At 42.2% G+C, this 26467-nt stretch overlaps 1 protein-coding gene across 6 annotated transcripts in view; it reads left to right on the forward strand.

Annotated features, from left to right (window-relative positions):
* The window catches only part of VRK1 (VRK serine/threonine kinase 1), a 49008-nt gene extending 32419 nt beyond the window's left edge, over nucleotides 1–16589 (forward strand). For 3 of the 6 annotated variants that reach the window (XM_019481610.2, XM_019481608.2, XM_019481609.2), the window contains one exon: nucleotides 4271–5386. In XM_019481610.2, the coding sequence (XP_019337155.1) occupies nucleotides 4271–4356 (86 nt within the window). In that variant the 3' untranslated portion in view covers nucleotides 4357–5386. Of the gene's footprint in view, nucleotides 1–3469; nucleotides 4245–4270; nucleotides 5387–15132 lie in introns of those variants that run through there. The other 3 variants (XM_019481607.2, XM_019481605.2, XM_019481606.2) reach the window with 3 other exon arrangements.
* The last annotated feature ends 9878 nt before the right edge of the window (nucleotides 16590–26467 follow it).

Consider the following 26467-nt stretch of genomic DNA (forward strand, 5'->3'; position numbering starts at 1 on the left):
GAGGACTTATATTTTGAAGTCTCTTTAGAGGTGGCAATGAAAGCATCAAAGAAAAGTTGTTTCTCTTTTTAGATTAGTCTTTTGGATTATAAAACCTTTGGGGCAGTGGTCATGTTTCTGCGTTTCAAGGCCCTGATCATGACTAAGACCTTTGGGCATTACCGGAGTTAAATCATTAAGATAATTGTGTTAGGCTGTTATAAATAAGCTTATATCAATAGATTGGAAAGGAGGATCTCAGATGTATGCCTTAATAATTTCTGTTACAGTTGATAGAAATACAGCTTTGAACTTCTTTGGCAGCATTCATTGTCTTAGAAATCTTCAGTGCAGGAATTGTTTTTAATAAAATTCTTAATGTTAGGTTAATTTCATATTTTATTTGGATTATTTTAGGACACTATTGATATTAATTAGGACATTGTGGGAGGTCCACTTTTTCTCCCTTCGGTCCATCCTTGGTTTTGTTTCTTTCCCCTTTTTATAACAGGGCATACACCAGCTACTAATTGGTAGGGCTTGGGAGAAATCTTTCCACATGGGCTGGTTATGCTGTACTTGTGTGAATTGCTGAGTATTTCTTTTCTCCTTCTAAAGAGCTTGGAACTGTGGACAGCTCACAGGTCTTATCCAGTATGGCATTTTTCAGTTACTAGCATTCAAAAGTCTTATCCCTCACAGCACTATTCTCAGTCTCCTTTCCTTGTGTTCATGGGCCCCTGTAACAGAGCCTGATGGCCAAAAAAATTTAATTTTGGCAAAAGGAAAGTAGAAAGCTTGTTTCATAATACAAGCTTTCTTGTATTATGTCTAAAATGCCCTTTCTCCAACATCCTCCCAATCAGAATCTTAGGGGTGCAAACTGAAGTGTCTCAAATGAACTGGCTTTATCAGTTAAAACCAGCAACTCCAAATTATAGGGATTAATAGGCAGGCGGAGTCTGCATAACCTCTGGGATGGAAGCTGATGCTTATTGTAAGGCATACTCCCTAACAGAAAAATTGCTGTATTCTGCACTAGCTGCATTTAAAAGGTTGTAGAAGATAATCTTTCTTTTGTGGTCACTCAAATTTATCCGAATGTTTTGAAGAGTGGCTTAAACAGAGAAAATTAGTGCATGAGGTGAAGTTAGACTTGAAAATGCTGGGAGAGGAGAGGGGAGTTTTGACATCAGTTGAACAGGTATGAAACTTTAATGCTGCTTTTAGGTTGCATTTTTTCTGGTAGTGGCTTTTGTTCACTATTTAAGTGGTGAAGAATTATTTTGAAAAGTGTTTTGAATATATGGCATTAGAAAAAAATTAGACAATAGATTATTTATGGGAGTCTTTTTAATCTGTCTCTTTGGGAAAGCAAATTTTCTACAGTTCATTTAGCCCAAATAATATTTTGTTCCAATGCAACCTCTTTTAAAAAGGTCTTAAAACTAATATAGTTTAATCCTGTTTAATTTAGAGCAGAGAACTAATGCTTGTTAGAGTTGAAGCATTCTTCTGTTTACCTTGAAAGCAAAAGTAATAATGAAATTTTATATGATATCTGATCCTATACCACGATCTAAACTTCCAGGAAAACTTTGTGAGTCAAAATTTTGTGTAAAAGAAATTTTCTTTGTTGAACTAAACTTTTTCAAAATAGCTTAATAGCAAACTGTTTGAAATCATAGTTGCCTTGCCATAGGCTGCTGCACTGGGTTAAGTGTGTTCTTGCAGTACCTGATGCCCAAAATCTTGATTTCAAAATTAAATTTAGGACAGAGAACTCAGAGCACAAGTCGCAATGTTTCTGATGCAGTACTATGGATTCATATTGGAAATCTGTTTATCTTGTGAATTGTATTGCTGTTTATAGATTGAACATGCTAGCATTGCAGAGCACCCCTTGGCACCCAAAAAAAGGATCTCAAGGCACCCCTAGTTTAATCACCTGTAAGCCTGCAAAATCTTGGAAAAGTATTGCCCTTCAGGACTTCCTATTTTATTTGTGTAGCCTCCCCCAGCAGGAAGATTTTTTAAGCCTATGATTTAAGGAACCATAAACCCTGTTTGTTTTTTTCACTCTTTTAAAGGAAGAAAGTCACCACATTGAATTCTTTTTCCTTCTCCCCTCACTGATTTGATCTTAGGTTGTTGGCTTCTAAATGGCATGTTCAATTCTGGTGCTGCACCCAGATTTCAACTTGCTCTTGGTGTTTGCATCTTCACTCAGGCTTTACTCCTTTGGATTCTGTTCCTGCTGCTGGCTTCTTCTCAGAGCCCACTTTCTATATATAAATAATAATCCCCAAGAAGCAAGGGTTTTTTGGGGTGATCAGGGTAGATAAAAATCAACGATTTAAAAAAAAAATTTTGGATTTTTTTATTTAATCATATATTATTATTTTTTGTTAAGATGCTTTTTTAATAAAAAACAAACCCTATATAAAAATAGTTTTTATTATATATTAAAGCTCAAAGGTATCATCATGGAATAGGGATTTTAACTTCTAATTATATACTATTTGAGGCCATATAATCGTGTAACCTTTTTCGAATAGTTTTATAAATAGGTCACAACAGGCCATGGACTATATTAGGGGCTTAATCTTATGGAGTTCCCAGAGGCTCCTCTATAGATGAGTACAGATTAAAGAGAACCACTCTACCTAATCAGACTCAGTGCTCAGTCTAGAAGATCCCGTTAAGTATCTTTGTGATGCTTCATTTCAGTTCTCAAACTGTGTATTTGTCTCTCCAGAGGTAACATCCTTGTTAACAGCATATGGAGATGAGAAATAAGACTTGATTACTTATCCATCAGCCCTGTTGTGTCTCTGCAAGTTTGTGTACACAGTCAAGCCCTTACCTCTCTATAAAAGGGCAAAGCGTCAAGAAGTTAAATGAACAGAGGGTTATTTAGGGTGGAGTAGATCTGGGCAAGGAGGAGGAGTTGAGAGAAACGTGAGGAGGGAGGGGCAGTAGAAACAAGAGAGAAACATTTTGAGCAGAACATTTCAGAAGTCTTGAAGTATAAGTGTCTGAATATAGCCCCTCCATTGATTTCAGATCTAGTAAGGGAATGGTATGGTAGAAAGGAAAACCTGTCATGGCAGGAGGCTTGCCAGGCTGTAAGACCCTGTTTGGGAATATTTTTAATGAAGTTCCTCTACCTGTGGGCAAGACAGGTATGCTTACAAAATGCAAACAGTGCAACAAAAAAATTGAAGGCCTGGTTGCCTGAATGAAACGTCATGAGAAGTACTCCTTCTCAGGAGGCAGCTGTTTGAAGATGAATGGAACAAAATGTTTGAGCAAAAATATCGTTGTTACTTTGTGAAGCTATCATATTTTTAACGCAGTTGTGATATAAAATAATGGATGAAATAATCAGATCTTCCTTTTACAGTTTCACTTCTAAACTAGTACTGAGTGCAATGAGTAATACTAAATGAGCAGTACTGTAGTGACTGCATTGACTTCTTTTGTTCAGGAGGATTCATCCTCAACATATGAGATTCTGACTAACCATCTTCAACATCATCATCACTGTCTACAGTTTCAGAGTTATCTGCTAATCATACCAGTGTTCCAGTCAAATGTATGTCACATAGTATATCACCTATAGCAAAAATTTAAAAAAAATCTCCATCATCCAGAAACAGCCATAGATAAATTTGTAATAAGAACCAGCAGATTATAGCAAGAGGTAATTGATGGAAGAATTGCTCATTTTGTTTATGCAACAAACTCTTCTTTCCGTATGGTTGAGAACACATACTTTATTGACATGGTTCAGTCATTATGACCAAGATACAGTCCACCTAACAGAGCAAATACAGCAGGCAAATTGCTGGATAAACCGTATGAGAGAGAAATTGAACAGTGTGCAAAAAGTCTAGAGGGGAAAATTATTAACCTGAGTCTTGATGGGTGGAACAATGTCCACAATGATCCAGTAATATGTGCTTTTGTGACAACAGAAGGAACTGGCTACCTTACAGAAACAATTGATACATAAGGAAATGCCAACACAGCAGAATACTTACAAGAAGTAGCAGTAAAAGCTGTAACAAGCTGTGGAAAAAAAATTCCGATGTCTAGCAGCAGATTTGTCACAGACAATGCTGCAAATGTATCAAAGTTGAGAAATCTAGAAGAAAGCCCCAAGCTAATAACATATAGCTGCTGTGCTCATTTGATGCACCTCTTAGCCCAAGACTTCAGTGCTCCAGAAATGAAGCCTAATGTTGTTGAAACAGCAAAATAATTCTGTGTAATGACTTCTTTGCAGCAGCTGCTCTGAAGAAAGCAGGAGGAACCAAACTAAATCTCCCACAAGATGTACAATGGAACTCAGTAGTGGCCTGTTTTGAGTGATATATTGAGAACTGGCCTAATCTGATGACAATTTGTGAACAAAATCGTGACAAAATAGATGGAATTGTAAGAGCCAAAGTTCTCCACATTGGACTAAACAGAAATGTAGAATATATGCTGACTATCCTGAAGCCAATTTCCGTAGCCTTGAACAAAGTGCAGGGAAATCACTGTTTTATTGCTGATGCTGTTGAAATTTGGAAGGAACTGCGTGAGACCTTGACAAGAGAAATACACAATGACAGAGTTAAATTACAGGCATTAAAAAAAATGAATGGATCAACCACTATCTCCAGCTCATTTTCTTGCCAATATTCTCAATACTTGGTACCAGGGTCAATCTTTAACTGCTGAAGAAGAGGAGTTGGTTATGACATGGGCATCCAGCAATCATCCCTCCATAATACCAACTATTAAATTTCAGGGCTAAGGGTGAACCATGCAAGAAATATGTGTTTGCTGATGAGGTTCTAAAGGTCACACCAGCGAATTGGTGAAAGTCACTTAAGAACCTGGATCCATCACAGACTATTGAAGTGATAATCCAGCTTTTAACAGCAGTAGCAGTAGTCTGCTGCAGGTGTAGAAAGAATATTTTCTTCCTTTGGACTAATTCATTCTAAATTGAGACATAGCTTGGGAACTGAAAAACCAGAAAAGCTTGTCTGTCTTTTCCAGTCTATGAGTAAACAGGAAGAAGAAGGTGAAGACTCAGTTTACTGCATAACCCAGTATCTTAAGTTTTTTTTATGTTGATCTGGCAGCAACGATCTGTTTAATTCTTCTTAGAAACATATTTCACGTTTATAACTAAAATAGTTAAAAATTCAAAAATACATATGTCTGTTTTATTAAAGTTAGGGGTGCACTGATAAATATTTTCTCAGCTGATACTAATAGCCAGTTGTTAACCAGCCGTATCGGCCGATATCCATCTGATAGCCAATTTACAGGAATTCAACCTGGTGAGCAGAACCTTGCAGGTAAGTCTGTGGAAGGGAACAGGCATGGGTGGGGGTGGCAGATCGAGGCTTCCAGAGCGAGGGAGGGAGTGGCACAGGTGCCACCTAGTCAAGGCAATGAATGGGACCCTGGGGCCGGGAACAGGATGGAGCTGTGGGTGCCTCGTCCAGGGGGCATAGGAGAGTGGGGAGGAGGGGCAGCTCCCTGCTGCTGCGCACATTTCTAGGGGAGGCATAGGGGGCATGTGCTCCCCCTCACCCCGGTCTGGATTTGGGCATAGGGTGGAGGAAGGCTGCCTACTGTGGACTCAGGACCAGGGGCTGTGCTAACCTCTTCCCAGTGGGGAGGGCTGGGCTCAGAGCAGGCAGGAGTGGGACGGGATCAGCTGCACGGGGTGGATTGTGGCAGTGGTGGAAGAGTGGCTGCAGGGGGGCTAGGGTGATTTTGGGGTGGCTATAGCCACCCCCCATCACTGCCTCTACTCAAGGTGCTCTGCTCTGCTGCCTTTTCCTCGGGAGCCCTGCATTGCAGGGCAGGCAGAGGAAGTGGGGCCAACGCAGGGCTCCCAAGGGAAAGGCAGCAAATGGGAGTGCCCTGGGCAGGGGAAGCGCTAGGGGAGGATTTGAGAAGCTATAGCCACCCCAAAATTCACCCTAGCCCCACCATAGCTATTCCTCCCAGCACTGCCGCCCACTCAGCCCCCCTCTCAGGAAAAGGCTAGTGCTGCCTCTGTCCCCGAGCCTGCAGCAGGCAGCCTGCCTCCGCCTCACATGCAAATCCAGGGAGGTATTTGCACCACATATGTCTGCTGGAGGTGCATGCAGTGGTGGAGAGTCACCCCCCATCCCCATCCTCCTGCACCCCCTAGATGAGCCACCCACAGCTCTGCCCTGTTCCTGGCCCCAGGGTCCCATTCACCACCATGGCTGGGCAGCATCTGGCACTGCCCCAGCACTACTCCCTCTCTCACCATGGGGACCTCGATCTGCACTCCCATGCCCCTTCCCCCTCATAGACCTACCTGCAGGGCGCTACTCTCCAAGCTGTGGGGCTGCATTCCTGGTCACGTGCGGGTGTGCACGTGCACGTGGCATTTATCAGTGACATTGGCTACACCGGCCAAAAAAAGCCGATAGCCAATAATGTTCATTTTCCTTTCATCAGTGCCAATCCAATATACAACTGATATATTGGTGCACCTTTAGTTAAAATAATTGTGTGTTTATTGTTGAAGAAAAATATCCAAAATAGGTTGTTGTTAAATAAATCAGTTTTACTGCCTGTGATTTCTGGTGATGGTTGTTGTTGTCCTCTTAATACTGCGTGGCAAAAATATCCCCCAAACAAAAATCCGTGAATCATCTCGTGAATTGGAAATAGTTCACCTCCCATTGACTTCACAAGTATCTGCTTCAGTTATCTTTCATAAATAAAATAACCAAATCATAATTCCGTTTTCTGATGTAGCTGCAAAATTAATCTGAAAAAATATCAAAATAAATCACCGCTTTAAATGTATTGTGTGTACCTTCTAAAAATGAAACCTACATCTATCTCTGAGTTGTGAATTATATGTATTAAGGATATATCAAACAACAAGAATATACTTTTTGTAGAAAACAGTGATTAAATCAGGGCTTCCTGACCAGTGATTTAAATCAAATCCACCCTTGGGGTGATTTATCTTTTTATTGGACCAACTGTATAGTTAGGAGAGGTCTAGGAAAGGCCTTGAGCCTGAAAGCTTGTCTAAGATGTCTTTCAACTCTACAGTAGGCTCAGCAAAATAATTACTTCCCCCCTGCCACTAATCCTTACCTCTTACATATTTCCTTGACCATAATGGCTATACTAGCTCTGCAAGGCTACCTGTAAAAGCCATGTAAGTCCTATTGCATCTTAATTTTCCCCTCTCCAGCACAACAGTATTTTTCTGGTAGGAAACTTTTCAGATTACTATCCAAGAAAGGGGTCCTCTAAACACTCTGTAAAGAAAAGTAACATGTCACCAAGCTGAAACAATGTTTTAATGAAAAACAGCTGGCCAATACTGAATCTAGGTAAGATGGAATTGATGCTGATAGGCAGAGGAAAACCTTTTGAAAACTTGGCAGCTGTAATGCTGTTTTTGGTGGAAGGTGTGCGTCCACAAAGATGTGTATTTTTTAAATTACTAATCAAACACGAGCACTTTCTTCCTGATGTTGATAGCAGCATCTGTGAACAGTGCTCTGTCATTTCTGGTTGCGTAGAACCAGTTGATCTTGGCTATTTATGTCTTAAGGTGTGGACAGCACTAACAAAATGTTTCAAAGGGTCAGATGGACGGATGTATATGCCTTTTGAAGCATTCCAAAACATTTCAAAAGTGGCTGACACATTCGGAAATAACAGCTTCTTAAATGAAGTCCTATTTATTGGTTACACATTCATGAAGATAGCATGGGGTAGGGGTGAAATCAGGCTTGTGCCTCTGCCATCCCTGCTAGACCTCGGTCATCCCCATTGATGGCAGAGCTGGGCCCACCAGCCCTAATCCCCTCTACTCATTCCCTCCTGAGGGGACAGAGAGAAGTTTGGGGTATTTAGGAGCCCCTGCCACACACTTTCCATCCCTGCTCACACCTCTTCTCTGCTTTCCCTTCCCTACTTCATGACCCAGCGAGGGGAGTAGTGAGCTAGGACCAGAGCTGCAGGTTGTTGTAGCTTGGGGTGGGCAAAATACGGTTTGCAGGCCAGATCCAGCCCACTGAAGGATTTTGTCCAGTCTGCGGTGGGTCCCAGTCCTGGGCAGCCCAGGCTGTGGTGCTTGTGGCCAATCCTGCTGCCCCTGGGTGCACAGTAGGACTGGAGTGGCACTGTGGCTGGACTTGCTTCCTGGCAGCTGCAGCAGCGGCTCCTTCCAGCTACCACCACCATCAGACCCAGCCCTGTTGCCCAGGCACCCCAACTTGTCCGCCCCACACCCACCACCAGGGGTGGGACCTGCATGGGCAGGGTGTGTGACTGGGCAGATGAAAAGGGGCCGTGGGCAGCTGGGGAACAGTGTTCGGGAGTGGGATGAGCAGGTGAGGCTGGGATTGCAGGGTACTGACAGTGTGAGGCTTGGGCCACAATTCATTGCCTGCACATCCCTGCAATGGGCGCGTTCCAAGGACAGAAGCATGTCCAGAGCAGATCCTGGCTCTTCCCTGGGTCCAGGCCCCTGCCCCATGCTGTCACTGCCTCAAGATCCTGGCCCTGGCCCCAGATGCAGCTCACTGCCCACCTGCAGCCCCATCCTGTCTGCCTACTCAGGTCCAGGCAAGTTTTCATCGAGATCCTGGGGTCACTGGGTGGTGACAGCCAGGGCCCATGGCAGAGCTGTGGTCCACTCCGCATGCCCCAACCTGCGCAACTGGTACCTGGCACAGAGGACTGCAAGCAGTGGATCATGACTCTGCCCTAGGCTCCAACCTTAGCCCTATGCTGTCACGGCCCTGGATGCCTCTCTCTGCCTGCCTGTGGCCCCATCCCAGCCACCGGGCTGAGCTCAGAGTAGAGAGCCACTTAAGGAGTTCTGGTGAGCTGTTGCATGCTGGAGTGGGTGTGCACTGACCCAGCCTGTGACAGCTCACCAGATTTCTCTGGCCCGTGGGCCCAAATAATTGCCCACCTCTGTTGTCGCCTGATCTACTCCTCCTGGAAGGCACTGGAGAAAATTGCAGCATTTGAAACCTTGCAGCCAGGAGGGATATAGGTAGAGATGTACTGAATTCATGATTTTTGCAGAAACTGAATTTGGTATGGGGGAAGGGGGAAACTCATGGTGGAGCACAGCAGACCCCCCTCCCCCAATATCTTTAAGCAAGGGGCTCCAAAAGTTAGTAGGTCCCTAGGTACAGGGCGTAAATGGATCCTCTGGATGAAACTCTTTCTTTTTGAAGCATTTCTGAAGTAGTTTTCACTTGGAAAGATTTCAGTTGCTACATCTGTCTGAACACTTTGTCATTTTCTCAGGTAGATTATAGCAATGTAATGTGCCTGTCCATGAAACCTCAGCAGTTGGGAAATTCCCAACTCCCATAGAGTGCTACAGCTAATCTTCTAAGAAATGTAGGCTACTATGAATTCATCATATGGATTCCCTTTCGGATTTCAAATTCTGTTCAAATCTTGATACTCAAAGTGGAGCTCTTCACAACAAGGGTAAGGCTGGTTTGCCAGGAAATGGAACCTTTCCCACTGTCTTGAATGTCCTCAGCAATGTAAATTCTCCTACACCTGTTTCACCTGTTCTAAATGCATGACCCATGCTTTCTCTAACAAAGAGCAACATGTGTATTTTAAAAACTAAAGCTCTTACTACCAAAACCAGGACACTCCACTGCACACATTTCTTCCCCTGGGGACAAAATGAGAGAACAAATGCATGACAGATGTATAGCCACATTGTTTAATGGGCTCCTAGAAGGCACACAGATATTATAGTGATGAGCATGGTTTAGGTACCTCCATGGAACAGAATAGCTGGTTCATTGCAAGCTCTCTCGCATTCATGAGTCTTTAAAATCATTAAAAAAAAAAGATTTGCATTGATGCATAGTTCTCACTTGCTTTAAAAACGAGTGTTTTCAGTTTGTATAGATTTTTTGATGGGTCAGTTTTCCTTTGTTTCAGGGTGATAATGTTCAGGATACAGCAATTATATAAACATTTGTTCATGGTTGTATAACATTAAAACACTGTCTTGCAATTAAGAAAGTGAACTTCAAGAGGTTTATAAACAGACTGTGCATACATGTGAAAAGCAAATAATGATTTATCATTTGGCAACTTAGTTGAGTTACTTTGTAGTCTCCAACATACAGCTTGTACATGCCAACATTTAGCCCAGCCTAATGATCTTGAAAACATTTTGTTAAAGACAAAAAAGTGCCTTTTAACATTAACTTTTCAAAATTCCCACTGGTCTTATTACCTTTGCTGGAAGTTTTCTACTGGAAGAGTCTATTCTAAGCAGGTGCTGCTCTTGCTAAGCTGTAGAATGGTATGCATGCTGTTTCTGCCATGTCCAAGCAAGCTGGAGCATGGTCTTTGGTCTAAACCCATGAGCATTGGTTCCATTGATGCAGCCTAGAAATTGCTTAAAATTCTCAGGAACTACTCTCCTTCTTAGAATGATTCACCTTTCCCCACTCTCTTTAAGCAGGCTGTAAATGCTGGGCCTTGGAACTCCAGTTTCTCAGTGTCTCAACCAAATAGAGTACCAGAGTCAGTGCAAGTCAATAATACTTTGTTTTTCTGTTCTGAAGTTAAGGAGCCTCCTGTTCTTTATGTATCCTTCAGTCTTTTGGACATTTTTCAAAACATTGCACTGCAGTATTTCACTGTTGGTATGTCACAATATGCCTCTACTTTCCAACTTTTCCCCTGAGCCTTTTGGAGAGTCTTAAACTCAGTCCTGGCATATCTGTCTGTTGTTCCCAGTCTTGAAATAAGCTGTGTAGTGGCACGCGCACACACCTGCCCTCTTCTTGTCCATAAAATACTGTGTCCTAGACGATTGAACTGTGCAAGAGTGAGATATGCAATCCTATCGTCTAGGAAATCTTCTATACCTTGCTTGTGACCAGCTTCTTTTAGACCAGAGGTTACTAAATTTGTTCTTAGTGTACCCCCTTCCAGATTTACCAGCTGTCTGCGTACCCCTAGCAGCATACTACCCAATTTCTCCTGTGTACCCCCAGAGATGTCTTTTGTAGCCCCAGGAGTACACATACCACAGTTTGGTAACCCCTGTTTTAGCCCATTAAAGGAATTTTGTCAATGACATATTTTTCCTTAGTAGTATTTTTTCTGTCTTAACTGATTAAGTAAACAATGTTTTCTTCCCTCTTAAGGTTCTCAGTCCATCTCTAGGTTAGTCTGTTATTTGGGACTTTGTGGCAAATTATTTTCTGCTTTCTGTAACAAGACTGGGCCCCAGGGGCAGCTGTGACTCCTCCCCCTGGTGGCCTTGTGACTCTTGCTCTGCTCCCTGGGTCCCCTTCCTGTTCCCTTTCCTGCCATGTGTTGATGTAATGAGTTGATAGATGAAAATGGAGAATGCCTTTGGGTCTGTCCTGCTGCTAGCAGGTCCCTCTCAGGCTCGCTGTCCCAATCCTGCCCCGTATGCGCCAAGTGGATCCTCTTGGCCCATCTGTGCCCTCCCTCCAGGTAACCTGTTGCCTTGAGGGCCACTGCATTCACACCCTTGCCTTGCAGGTGTTGCCATTTAATCATTTTCCCTTGTTGGGGCTTCGGCCTTCCCAGCCTCCACCCCTTTTCTTTAGCTGGGCCCTTTCTGCTTAGGCTTACTGTGCCAGACATGGCTTTTATGCTCCAGCCCCAGTCTCGCCCTCTTGGGCTCTAGTCTCTGCCCTTCTGGGGCTCTGGGCCCCTGGCCTTCTTGGCCTCAGGCTGCTTCTCTCTCTTGGTTGTCAGCCTTCTTGGCTTCCAGCTGCCTTTGTCTTGAGCCTAGCGCCATGGAGGACTCCAAAATACTGGTGTGCCCCCTGGCACCTCTCTGTGGTTAAATACAGTGCCCCTCAGGCACCCCACTGTGGGTTAACCAGAATGTACCCCACTCAGGTGCCCCATTCACAAGCCACTGGTCTAAGTGATAACAAAAGGGTTAGCCCTCCAGTTGTAACACACTCTCCCCACACTGGGTCCAAATTATCCACCAGCTCACTGGCTGGGCTACAAGACTTCCTTCTAGCCTGGGTTATATTCCTCTGCAAACCTTCAGCGTCATACTAGCAGTCCTCAAAGCAGTTCTGCTGTCAGCCAGGCATCTCTTAGCAGCCCTTTTGGTCCAGAGCTCTTTCCTGGGCAGCCTGCAGAGCCAGACTCACTGCTTGGTCTCAGGCACTGGCTTTATGTGCCTCCTAAGTCCTGCCCCTTCCTGTCAGGTGACTCATCAGCCACCCACGATGGGCATGCTCTCTGGGTCTGGTGACCAGGTTGCCTTCAGGGCAGCTTACTGCTGCTACCCTGCTGCTTCAGCAGACTCTCTAATACTCAAACAAGGCTCTGCCCTGTTGTCCTATTGCTGGACAGCTAACCCCACAATAGGCATTGTCACCCTGTGAGTCCCTGGCTGCCTATTCCCCTGCATCCTGTCCATAACCTGCAGTCTCCTCCTCACCTGGGGATTTTCCTGTTGCTTCCTTTCCCTCCAGGTAACAGAAGCCTCTTGGCTGCCTCTTACAGTCTAGTCTTCTTGCTTGACTTAGTTCAGTTATGTGATTTCTGAACACAAAGTTGAAAACTAATTTTTTCCTGCTTACAGCCAAAATGTTTGATATTTTTTCATTTGTGTCCTGGTTTTCATGCTGGGAGGCCTCTCTGGTGTGAGAGATGGATGGATTAATTCTCTTAGCGGAATTGTTTAATGAACTCTTGCCTTAAACAAAATAAAATATCCCCATTTCTCTTCTCTTTCTGTTGAATGGGTTAGTGGAATAGTGGAGTATTGCTCTTAATGGAAGCAGCATAGCTAAAGCTGGATGATTTTCAGAATCTCCCAGTAGAAGGGGAAATATTAGCTTGTCTTTTCTTTTGGAAAAAGAAATTTGATCACTTCTGTTTTACCTTTATCAGAGTTCAAGAATAAGAACAATGGATTTGAATAAAATGATTAAGAAATGTTTTATCGAATACTCAACCAGTTGCACTTACTGTCACAAGAGGTTGCATCTAAGAGCTGTGCAGGATTAATAAGAGGGCTAGACATATGTTCAGTGATAAAATGCATTAGTTTAGGGGTGATTGAAAACAGTTGCAAATTTGGGTTGAATTCCACAAATAGCTTGAGCCATAAAAGTAAAGAAAAACAGCGTAAACATTTCATAGAATCATGGAAAATGAGGGTTGGAAGGGGCGTCAAGATATCATCTAGTCTAGCTCACTGCCCAACTAGATCATCCCATCCCTTGTTTAGCCAGGTCTTAAAAATCTCCAAGGATGGAGAGTCCACAACCTCTCTGGGTAACCTGTTCCAGGTCTTTCCTACTCTCCTCATGAGAGTTTTTCCTTATATCTAACCTAAACTTTCCTTGCTGCAACTTGAAACCATTGCTTCTTGTTCTGTTGTCTGTCACCACCGAGAACAGTCCAGGTCCATCCTCTTTGGAATCCCTCCTTCAGGTAGTTGAAGGCTGCTATTTAATTCCCTCTGTCTTCTCCAGATGTTATAAGCCTAGTTCCCTGAATCTCTCCTCATAAGTCAATGTTCCCCAGCCTCCTAACTATTTTCATTGCCATCCACTGCTCTCCAGTTTGTCCACATACTTTCTGTAGTACCATGTCCAAGATTGGACACGGTACTCCAGATGTGGTTTCACCAGTCCCGAATAGAGGGGAAGAATCACTTCCCTCAACCTACTGGCAGTGCAGCCCAGTATGCTGTTAGCCTTCTTCCCAACAAGGGCACACTTGGCTTATGTTAAGCTTATAACCCCCAGGTTTCTGCAGAGCTGCTGTTTAGCCAACCGGTCCCGAGCTTGTACCGGTGCATGGGATTGTTCCAAGTGCAGGACTTTGCGCTTGTCCTTATTGAACCTCATGAGATTTCTTTTGGTCCAATTTGTCGAGGTCCCTCTGAATCCTAGCCCTACCCTCTAGTGTATCTACTACTCCCCCCAGCTTGGTGTCATCTGCAAAGTTGCTGAGGGTGCACTCTATGCCATCTTTCAGGTAATTAATGAAAACATTGAATAAAACTGGCCCTAGGACTGACCCCTGGGGCACTCCACTTGAGGCTAGCTGCCAACTATAGAGAGCCATTGATTACTACTGTCTGAGCCTGATGATCCAGCCAGTTTTCTATCCACCTTACAGTCCATTCATCTAACCCATACTTCTTTAGCTTGCTTGTGAGAATATTGTGGGACACCGTATCAAAAACATTGCTAAAATCAAGATATATCATGTCCACTGCTTCCCGCATCCACAGAGCCAGTCATCTCAGGTTTTTCTTATTGGTCAACTCAGGCACCAAATCAAAATTGATTATTTACACAACTTGAATTAGCCCTGGCTTCCTCTGTTAAGCAATCAGCCTCTCTTAAAATGCCTTCCAATTGAACACAAACCTAGCTCTACCTGATTTGGTCACAGATATGATAGTAAGAAATGAGCAGTAGTACTATTAAATGGCATAATACTGATTTTGAATGGTCTCTACATTTCTGGAAATGGTCACGTATGCTTAATTTTTATTTCAGATATTTTATTTTTGTTTACTGTGACTGCCACTTGTTCTGATTTATGTCAATTTTTCGTGTCCTTTCTGTTGGGCAGAAAAGTATCAGTAAGACTGCAATGATTTTTGCATCCAATTCTGTTTCTTTATAAAGAAGACAGACTGTCCAGTTTGCAGCTTACTTCCCTTCAAACGACCTGGATCCTCTGAAGAAAGGCGGAGCCAATTTTTTGTTGTTTAAGCTTCATTTTTTAATAATGGGGAAAAATGAGAAGCTTGAGGAATTTCTGGCAGAGTGTCCTGTTTAGATGTCAGTTTGTTACCAAAGTGTTATAGAATAACCGACAGTCTGAGAGCAAGATTGGGCTTTCATCTAACTATATATATCTTTAAAAAGATGGTTATGGATATTGAGAGCCTGGGATGAGTTATCTAATTTGTAGTATAAATTAAAGTCTAATTACTAATTTTATTTGAGTTTACCCTTTTAAAATGCTGTGAAAAACTTATTTTGCCATGAATCTTCTTGCTATCCTTTAGTATATAAAGAGTGACTTGACTTTTGTTTGTGTTTTGAACTACAGAGTCAGGAGCAACCAAAACAAAGGCGATCTCACCGATAACTAAGAAAAACCCAAGAACTAAAAAGAGAGTCCAGAAGTAGATGAACCAAAATAACGTGTTCTTTTGTCCAACTATTCTTTGTTCAATTCCTGTAGCACTGGAATTTTTCTTTCCTTTTTTTTAAACATTCAGTTATTTTACAGGATTTGTATGATAACTGCTGAAGTTTGTACCCGCTTTTGAAGAATAAATGTTTTAATAAAATATTTGTGCACACTATGTACAATTTAATTCTCATAAATACAGAATTTTTTCCGAACTTTGAAATGAAGTTGATTTTAGTTTGTACAAATTCTTTTTTTCCCCTTCAGATTACTATTGAGACATGAAATTTTTTTGCTGCTTTATAACTTGGAAAGGGAGCCCACAACCATTTGAGGGGTCTTTTTTCCCTTTTCCTTTTATGTTCGTTTCTTAGAAATATTAGCAATGTTGCTTCTAGTCTTCCCTGGTTTTGCATGAACACTTATTGGAGGTCTGATATGTAGATGTAGCACTAATTAGAGGGGAAGAAATAGCAAATAATTAGATACCTTTTGTTCAACTATTTCACAGGTGTTTGTTTTATCACTTAATTCAGTCAAGCTTGGCTTACACTACAAAATTTAATGTTGAAGTACAGATTTCAGCAATCACATTGGTTATTTCCTCTTACCTGTGTTTATGTAATGAAATTGCTGAAAACCATTTTCTGACGCATTTAAATTTTGTAATGTGGCCGAACTTCAGTTCATCGAGTTTCCTTTGCCTAATAATGCCGTCATATCAATTCTCTAGGTATCCATAGTCTCCTAGGGGAAAGACACTAGGCAAGACCTGAATTTCTGTTGGAAACCCTACAAAACACCATGTTTTATTTTTACCAAAAAAGAAGCAAGGAAGGGTATGAGCCCACTTTTTTCCCTTTTTTATGTAACTTTTTTTTACTTACACATTTTCCATTTTCTTACACTTTCCTTTCTTACTTTAGGGAAAGCTTGACTTGTGCTTATCACATGAAAATCATCTTTTGTCCTTGCTGCTTGGTAAGATGACTTTTTAAAAATTTTTGATTCCATTTTTAAAGCACTTTTATGCTGAACTGCCTTGTTTTCTTTTCTCCCCCTGCCCCCTTCCTAATCCCAAGTATTTCTGGGGAAGTTTTGAGATCAAGTATGGAGATCAGTGTTTTACCCTGAAGCTTGAAAACCTTTTGCACTTAGGTAATGCAAGTGACTTTCTTTTAAACTGGAACAATGGACATAAGTCTTCTGAAGAAAACTGCTTTACAAAAAATGGCAAACTGTTTCAGCAGCATATAGGAGTAAGTGAACTTTATTGGTATACCACTGTTTGTTCTTGCTAATTTAAATGCTTATATAATGTTAGTTATCCAACTGTCCACATTCTGAAATAAACGAGGATACTGGAATATAAAGTGTGTGCGTTTCAATGATTAAATTATCTATCAGATTTTCTTTTCCCTTTAAACAAGAACATTTTGTGTTTATAAAATTGCAACTTTTTAAAATGGAAAACTGGATACCATCTACTGCCACCTGACATTTGCCCTGGTCATTGTATGTTGGAAGAAATATACAGGAGGCTTTGCAGGTGTATTTGCATAGGTATAAAAGAAACATGACAAGACTTTACAATGTTAGTGGTTTACCATATATTAATGCATTGAATTCCATGGAGTTTTCTTTCCCAGGATAAAGGGAAGGCTGCTATTCATTTTCTCTCTCAAAGGGTACTGCAAGAGGGTGGAAATGTTGTGAAAAATGATACTTTTGGTATCAGATCTGGCCTGTGGAGTCATGTCATTTGATCTGTGGTACTCCCCATGGGTCTGGAAATCTGGCAGTGGAAAAGCACAGGCAAGTAACATTACCATTGAGCTGTCACTGCCAAATTTCTAAGCTCTAGAGTGGGATTTGTGTCCTCACCAATCAGCCCCATGTAGTAGGATCAGGTCCACAAACCACATCTGGCTCATGGACCAACTTGGCACTGCTCATTTGGTCGGGGGGGCAGTGGCCACCACTGTGTGGATTTATATGTGTAACTTTTCAGGTGAAAGAGTGAAGTGTGCTTTTAATTTTATTCCAGGAAAAAATTGGCCCCAAATATCAAAAGTTTGGGGAACACTGCTCTAAGGTGCCATCCCTGACCTATCTTACAGCCAGCTAAAGAAATATTGTTGGCAAGAAAACAGAAATTGTAATTTGTTGCTGTCAGGGAATAGGTGTGTTGCCAGTAGGTCAGGAGAAGTGATTGTTGCCTTCTGTTTGGCATTGGTGAGGCCACATCTGGAATACTGTGTTCAGTTTTGGACTCCCCACCACAGAAAGGATGTGGACAAATTAAAGAGTGCATCTGAGGGCAACAAAATGGTTCAGGGATGGAGGCGCATGACTTACGAGGAGAGGCTGGGGAAACTGGGCTTATTTAGTCTACAGAAGAGAAGACCACGGAGTATTTAATAGCAGCCTTCAACTACCTGAAGGGGAGGGGGTTTAAAAGAGAATGGAGCTGGACTGTTCTTAGTGATGACAGAACAAGGAGCAATGGTCTCAAGTTGCAGCAAGGGAAGTTTAGGTTAGATATTGGAAATTTTTTCACTAGGAGGGTAGTAAAACACTGGAAGAGGTCATCCAGAGAGGTTTCCATTCTTGGAAATTGTCAAGACCTGGCTAGACAAAGCTTTGGCTGGGATGATCTAGTTGGGGATGTTCCTGCTTTGAGCAGGGGTTTGGACTAGATGACCTCCTGAGGTCCTTTACAACCCTAATGATTCAAAGGTAGCATTATTCATCATTCTATGATTCAAAGGTAGCATTATTCACTCTCCTTTTATATTTTATTGTTGATTATTGAACATTAAATTACAATGCATGTGAATTTTACTGGTATGTCACCACTCTTCCAAATCCTCTCACCCATCCAGGACTAGACTTCTGTTTGATACAATAAGACCAAACTTCAACACACAGAAATTTTAGGAGACTTTCTTCTCTCATACCCTAAGATGCCTCAGATCCTGAGATTAAAATACACTAATCTGAGGTCTTGGTAACAAAAAAGAATAGTATCTTGAGTGAAGTGCTTCCTATAAAATGTTCTAAGAAGCAAAAAAGCACTTTAGAGTCCAGGTGAATAGTTATCAGGCTGTGTCTGCTCTTGTCAAAGCACAATAACTAGTGGTCAAGAAGCTCTGGCAACTCCCTGTGAACTTCAATGATCCTTAACGGGTGAGGAAGGTAAGGAAGAGCAAAGAGGAAGGTTTTGATAATACTGTGTGCGTAGTTACATTTGTATTGCAAAATGGTAGGGAAATACACAGCTTCCGGGGGGGGGGATGTACTTTTTGTTGACGTTCCCATTTGAATGAATGTAAAGCCCCTAACACAAAAGAAGCAAGCTGCCTTTAGACTGCATTTACTGCTCTTGATGACTCCAGTTGTGTGTAAATATTAGAAAACAGCAGGGTCCTGCATTCCAAGAATCACTTGAGCAGTGCCATGAAGACAAGTGTCCTTACTGGTATTGTAGTCATACTCCCAAGCTCTCCTGCTGTTTCTAATCTGTGCGCACAGCCGTGAAAAAACTGGACTGACATTTACAGGCACAGCAGGGAGACACTTGAGTAGAGAATGTTAAAGACTCTACTACCTACATTTTCAAAGTGGCCACCATACATGATAAATCTTCATAGGAGAACTAGTCTGTACTTCAACTGATGGGGTAATGAGAGTATTGATAATGAAGCAAAGAATGCTTTTAGTGTGTGAATATTTAGCAGACAAATAGTTGTTTATATTTTTTCTAATTTAAAATATCTGGAGGGAGAATCTAATTCAGGATAGGTATAAAGGTTTTTTTATGATACTTTGTTGATGGTCTGAAATCTCAATGGTTTATTTACGGGATTTTTTCCTAAAAGGTTAGACCTTAAAGCAATAATTTGTGGAATCTGCTGCAGCTAATATATAAAAAGGGTCAGTTGCTTTCCTGAGTAGTTTGACAGACTTTACTCACTGTTTTGTCCCAGTGAGCTGCCAGATTTGGGATGCCATAATACCAGTAATGCAATTAAGTTTTCTGCACATTGTCTGGTTGACTTCTCAGTTAAGAGTTTCTTTCCCTTTGGGAATAAGACTAGACAGACTGTCATTTGCTATTACCAATTCTGCTTAGCATTATCACTGGAGCTTTTTTGTAATTAGCTATCTTAGTTGGCTCTTAAATTTTAATAGCCAATTGAAGCTACGTTTTAGCCAAGTTCCATATCTAAATTGCATTCAGTCCATTAACAAAGTTGGTTAAAAGGCTATTAAAACAAAAGCCAATATATGGTGGTTAGCACTTACATGTTTGCAGCAGGAGCAATGCCAGCCTTCAGTGAATTTTCTGAAGAAACATGTACTTCCTTCTAGCAAAGGAAATGCAGAAAGAATGACCAAGCTTAGCTTTGGAGACAAAGGCTGGTTTTACAGACTAGTTTCATAAGGAAACAAATGTAAATGTGGTTTGTTTTGGGGTTTTTTTGTTTTGTTCCCTTTCCCTCCCTCCCCCCAGGTGGATGGGGGTATTCAGGAGGGGGCGATTAATGGTCTTGCTTACACTTGACAGTTTTTTGAAAAGCCAAATAAATGAAATGATGTTTTTCTCCATTTCAGCTGATCAAAATTATTAGCAAAACCATCTGAACCACCTTCTGGTGGAATTGTAATCTTGCTGAGTTTAGTTTGTAAAACATCCTGCCAGACATTTAAAAAAAAACTGTAGGCATGCCAGCACATAGGCTCCAAGCGCCACTTCTCTAATTGATAGACCCTATTTTTATTTATTTATTTATTTTTTATTCTGAAGACCATTGCTGGATACCTCACTTGCCTGAGCAATTTAATGTAGTATGTTTCTAGATTTTTTCCGCAGTACTAGGGTAGAGATTCTCCTGTCCCTTTTATGAAGGCTTATAACTGGCAATGAGAGCATGGCGGGAAATTAACAGCTTTTGGACCCTCCTGTAACTAGCAATGCTAGAAGCAAACAGTTACTTTAAAAAACAAAACAAAAACCAACCTTGGAAAAATAGTTGGGATATTTGGAAACTAAGACACTGAGCCCAGTGGCTTAACACTGGGCCTTCCTGTGAATGTTGTTCCCATCTCCAAATACAGTTTGTGCATATGCTACAAGGCTGAGTGCTCGGTTATTAATAGTGCCTTTTTCTAGGAATTGTATCCAATTTGGCACACTTGTTTTTTTTAGTGGGTAGAACATCGTAGTTATGTCTGTGTAACCAGTTCAGCTCTTCCTCTTTCTACAGTGTAGTGTGGTAGGACATCCTGAAGTGAATTTCCATATCTACTATCCAAGTTCTTCCCAGAGCGCACTGATAAATACATGGACAAGTGGCTTGTTAGGCAGAGAAGCAGAAATTTGACTTTGGAGCCAAATAGTTGCGGTATGGGTATAACTTAAACCCTGTTGGTTATAACCAAGTCAGATGAGTGTCAAACAGTTTACAGTGCCCCTATTGCACATAAAAAATCCAGGTTCTGTAATCTGCCATGGGCTTTTGTTTAACTGTCGTACTCTAACAAATAAAACCAAATTAATTAGCCATTTTAGGTTTTTCTGGTGGGGGGGAATCCTTAGATGGCTCTGTCCCAACCCATCTCAGACTCTAGCCTTGGTGCCAGAAAGCAGAAGTGGATCAACTGCCAGGCACTGGTGATATTTGGTTGCTGGCAATGGTTTATTTAGGTTATGTGTCATCAATGCCATGAAACAGGTTTTCTTTACTCTCTTTTAACATAGGCTGGCTATATGGGACAATGTGAAATCTGGGACAGTCCTCTTTGCCCCGCTTCCCCCCCTTCTCCACCAATCAGTGGTACTGCTGCAGGTGGGGCAGGGGCTGGGCTGCATGTTGCAGCTCTGGTACTACTATTCAGGAAGCTAAGGGAGTCAATGGCCCATTAATGTCCCATTGTTCCTTATTTCACAGGTGTTAACAATCATCTCCCTTTTTAATGGTCATTCCACTAATCAAGCTAAATTTAGGGTAGTTTTGCTGCCTGCTAGGGCTTCCTGTTTTACAGCTCATGCTGCTCTGCCTCCTGCTGGACTGCGCCTCATGCCTGGGACCCTCATTTTAATTTTCAGTGGCTGGCCAGGACCAGCTTCTGAAATCCGGGACTCTCCCAGTCAAATTAGGATCACCCTAGTCACCCTATTTAAATATGATTTAACATTTAAATATGAAATAGGTCACCCTATTTAAATATTATTTTAAATTTGAAGCCAGTAGCTATATTAGAACTATGACCCTTCTAAGCTGCCCCTATATTAACTTGCCCCGACTGAAAACTATACCCTTTCTGCTAGCCACCTTGACTACAACAAAATGGCAAGCTTTCTGGATGGAGAGAGAGCAATGAATGTGGTATACTTCAACATTAGCCAGGATCTTGATATACTCTGAATGAGAGTATGACATGACATTTTCATAAAGAAACATGGTCTAGATAACTACTGTAAGGTGGTTTTATAATTGGTTGGATAATAAAGCTCAAAGAGTAGTCATCAAAGGCTCTATGTTTGAGGGGGAAGATTTATCAAGTGGGGTTCCCTAGGGATCTTTCAGGGTCCAGTACTGTTCAGTATCTTCATTAATGACTTGGAGACTGGGATTAAGCATATACATAGTAAATTTTCAGATGACCCCCAGCTGCGTGTGACAGCAGACTCTTTGGCAAATAAGATTAGAATATAAAATGACCTTGATAAATTGGAAAATTGGCCTGAAATAAATTGGATGAAATTCAGTAAGAACAAGTGCAAAGTATTGCATTTAAAATGGAACAATCTAATACACAAATATAAAATTTTGGGCATCAGATTTGTGAAGTCCTGCATTTTAGCAAAGGGTCTGCAGTTTATAATGGACAGCAATCTTGAATAAATTCAACCATGTGCTATTGTTGCACAAAAGCTAGTAGTGGAATGTGTTAATAGGAATGTTGCATGCAAATCATGGGAAATATTTTTTCCACTTGATTCATCAGTGGTTAGGTCTTCCCATGGATCATTGGGTCCAGTTGTGGGCACTTGACTTCAAGTAAAAAATGGACAAATTGGAAAGAATCCAGAGGACAGCAGCAAAATGGTTGGAAGGAGGTGGAAAACTTGACAGACAAGGAAATGTTTGAAGAACTATGATTATCTAACCAAGAGTAGAGAAGATTGAGAGGGGTTGTGATAATTCTTTAAATATAAAATAGGCTGTTAAGAAAAGAATCAATTGTTCTTTGTCCATAGAGGATATGATGAGAAGCAAGAATCTAAAATTGCAGCAAAAGATTTAGCTTGGATATTAGGACAAGTTTTCTAAGTATTGTGACACATCCTTACCCCAGATGCAGCTATGGTCCTTGTGATCCTGGACTGGCCCTGCCCACCTGTCCTGCTCCCGGATGCCATTCCATGGCTGTCCCCAACCCCATCCCATCTGGCCAGCCAAGTGCATCCTGCCTGTGGGGGGCCCAGACTGGTCTCCATGGAGACCCCACCCACTTCATTTAGCACCCTTGGCACTGAGTACATGGTGGATGGGCTGCAGTGCCTAGGCAGTGGGGCTGGCAGGAAGCTGAATTCAGATGCTGTGTCACCCCAGCCCTGCCGTTACACGCACCACAGCCCTGACTGCCCCCCTGCACCTGAGCTGGGCAGGGCAGGGCTGAGGAACCTGCCATGGGCCAGATAAACATTTCTTGATGGGCCAGATTTGGCCTGTGGGCCGTATTTTGCCCACCCCTGGCTTAAAGTCATTCCTTGTGTCCAGAAAAACTGAAGACAAACACTTGATCCCATGGCAAGGATTAAGTATGGGGATTTTTTTTAATCATACCTTGAATACATTATTCATTGGATTCTTGGAGATCCTATACTATGCATATAACTTCCTGCCACCCCCTCTCCACCCCAAAGAGTATATCTGTTTACCAAACCAGGAGTTTTTCCTAGTCAAATTATGACCAGGAGAATATTTACATCTTTTCAGATGTATCCTAAGAATACTGTTTCTTACTTCTACAGGCATGAGTAATGCCCTTTCCTAAATAGCTAGGTGTCATTCTTGCTATAGGCCTCTCTTTTAAAAATGTAAATTTGTCATTGTCTGGAAGATCCTGGTTCACGTGCCTCAGACCAGGTCTCCAAGGGTCTTTTTGACTGTCCAACATACCCATGTTGGATGGTAATTCTCAGCAATTGCTTTCAAGTGTGAATAGAGGTGCAACACTGAAGTTAATCACTGCCCACTTAAACAGTCCTTGTCAAAATATAAAACATAAAAATTATGTTCATATCAAATGCCATAATTCATGCATAAAGCAAACATAATAATGATAAAGCTAAACACAGCTTAATGCTACCTATCCATAGAAGCTATGTGAAATGTTAGTGAAATGAATTCAAGAAACCGTGATGTTCCATGAATACCTCAAAATATTGTGGGTTCATGACAACTGTGATGTTGGTTAAGCACTGGAGTAGATTGGCAGGAGAGGCTGTGGATTCTCTGTCGTGGGAGTCTTCAGATGTACATATTTGTCTGGTATGGCTTAGACAAGACTGATTTTTTTTCTTGAGCAGGAGATTGGGCTAGATGACCCTCTAAGATTCCTTCCTGCCTTATGGTTCTGTGATTAACAGGGGAATAACTCAGACCATATAGTTTATTAAGCCAAAATTTTAAATAATTTTTTGAAGCCAGCATATTCAAGTCTGTTTCCAACACACAACAAAAATTTGAGTATTACCAAAATGGACAACAGGTTCTACATACTTCAGAGCCACTGAAAAGTGAAAACAAGCCCCAGTATGTTTGCCTCAGGCTCCTAGTAAATGCTGTAACAATGAAATTAAACAAAAGACTTGCATACTCTTAATGGATGATGCCCTGAAAAAGGGAAAAAAAATTGGAGGAATTGATCTTTGATGGAAAAGTCACCGACTCCTAGATCTGTGCGAAATTCTGCTGGCTGTTTCAATTCAACACTGTTTGGACTTATTTCGAGCTCAAAACAGCGAAATCGAATCTAACCAAAGGGCTTCAAAACAGCCTCGAAGGCTAGTCAAAACATTTTGAAACTTTTTGAGTTTTGAAGCCAGCAGCGAGGTTGTGGGAGACGGGAGAACCAGGGCTGTGCTCCCAGCAGCAGCCGGGAGCGCAGCCCTGGCTCTCCTCATCTCCCACCGCCAGGCTGCAGGAAGCCAATCACAGCACAGGGGAAGGAAACTGAGCCTGGGCTCAGTTCCCTTTCCAAGAGCTGTGATCGGGCTGGGGAAAGGAACTGAGCCTGATTGCTCAGTTCCCGTCCCCAGCCCTATGATTCAACTGGGGAAACAAATTTAGCCCAGCTGAGCTGTGTTCTTTTCCTCAGCACGATGGTCGGACGAAACGTCAAAACAGCCTCACTGTTTTGATGAAGCGAAACGTAACAGCTGTTTCGACTCGAAATGAAATTCGAAACAAAATGCTGTTCCGTTCAAAGCTTGAAACTCAAGTCGAAACGGAACAGTGCCGTTTCGCACAGCCCTAGGGGCTCCCATATTTGTGGCCTCTATCGAAAAGATTTTCAGTTTCAGGCCTTGGCTACTGTGACAATGTTTTGTAAATAATGCTAGAGCAGTGGTTCCCAACCTTATTTTTGCTGTGACCCGCTGCTGGGAGTGGTGGTGGCCCAGGGGTGGGGGCAGGAGTGGGAGAGCTCCCAGCACACAGCTTGGCTCATCCTTTGTGTGTGGCACTGCCAGCATTGTCGGTCGCGACTTGAGGTTGGGAACCACTGTGCTAGAGAAAAAGTGATGAGAAATCCCTGATGCAGTAGAAGAGAAGGGAAAAAATGTATCAACTTGCCAGTTCACTTCAAATAGGATAGAAATTAATCCTACTGGTAAACCAGACCTTCAGTTTCTGAAGTGGGATGAAAATGCTGCTTTCACAATTTAAGCGAAAGAGCTAGTGATTAATATGTTCGTTATATGCAGCCAGCGTGGGTGAGGCCCCATGAGCAGGAACGTGCATTTCCGTGGGGACAGTGTGTACTGCTGCACCTTGTCTCTGGGGAATGCCTGTGTACGTGTGCTCTGGTGAGTGGTATGTTGCCCTGGGTGGGGTAGGGGAGGCTGGGGCCAGCACCTGGGCTGGCCCCTGCAGCTTTACTTGGGGTCCTGGGGGCCTGTGATACTGCAGCAGGGAGCCTGGCTGGCAGCTGGAGTATGGCTGTGGCCATCCAGGCTCTGGTTTCAGATGACACACACTGTCACCACATGTGTCGCCCTGATTTTTTAGGCACAGTGACCTCCCAGTGTCAACAACAACAACCCCCCCCCCCCCGCCCCTACACGCTGCAAATTAGCAGAATGAGGAATACCTGCATGTGTGGTGCCGCATACCGCATGTTCCTGCTCATCCAGACGCACCCTGAATGTGCAGTGATGTGAGATGCAACCAAGGAGGATGCATTTAGAAGACAAAAGAGGCTTGGGAGAGAACGTACTTAGCTTTGTTCAGAGCACAAACTATAATGTGCAGCTTTGGGAATTGATACATTGCAGGGCAGAATATTCTTAAGAAATTGCTTTGTGCCACAGAAATGTGTGATCTATCCCTTGAAAAACTGAAGGTACTTCCCTATTCTTTTCAGTTTGGAGAAAAGTGGAGCATTGGAAAATGCTTGCAAGCAAGTTACCTTCTAGCTGTTATCTTCAGTAACCTTCTAGCTGTTTACTGTAGCTAAACCTGAAAAAAGTTTTACTAATAAAAAGACTCCATGCTTGAAAGCAGAAATACCTATATAAACTGAAAGAACATTTGCTAATACGGCATGCTTACTAATTGTTGTAACACACCTGTGTCCTGAATTTGTGATAAAACGGCACTAATGAAAATGGGCCCTACCACTAGTGGTCAGTAGTGCTAGCAATGATAGAAATTGTTTTGTAGCCTGAGTTACATGTTGAGGGGAAATGCAGCACTCAAAATTTCAGAACCTGGTCTAGGTATACTTCTACCATTGCTCCCATTGATGGAGGTGATGGCTTCTAATTTTTTGGTAGTACTGGCAAGAAGTGGAAGATGCCAGGGTCATATCTTCCCTGATATGCAGACCAGTCCATTGATATTCTTGCCTATCATTTTGTTTAATACCAAAAAGCTTATTCAACTTCCCTCACATGTTGGCTGTTCCTGTGTGCTTCACTGAGTCATCTTGATCCTTCTTTCTTGTCTTTGTTACA

This window comes from Alligator mississippiensis, chromosome 2, assembly GCF_030867095.1.
Source record: "Alligator mississippiensis isolate rAllMis1 chromosome 2, rAllMis1, whole genome shotgun sequence".
Lineage (NCBI taxonomy): Eukaryota > Metazoa > Chordata > Crocodylia > Alligatoridae > Alligator > Alligator mississippiensis.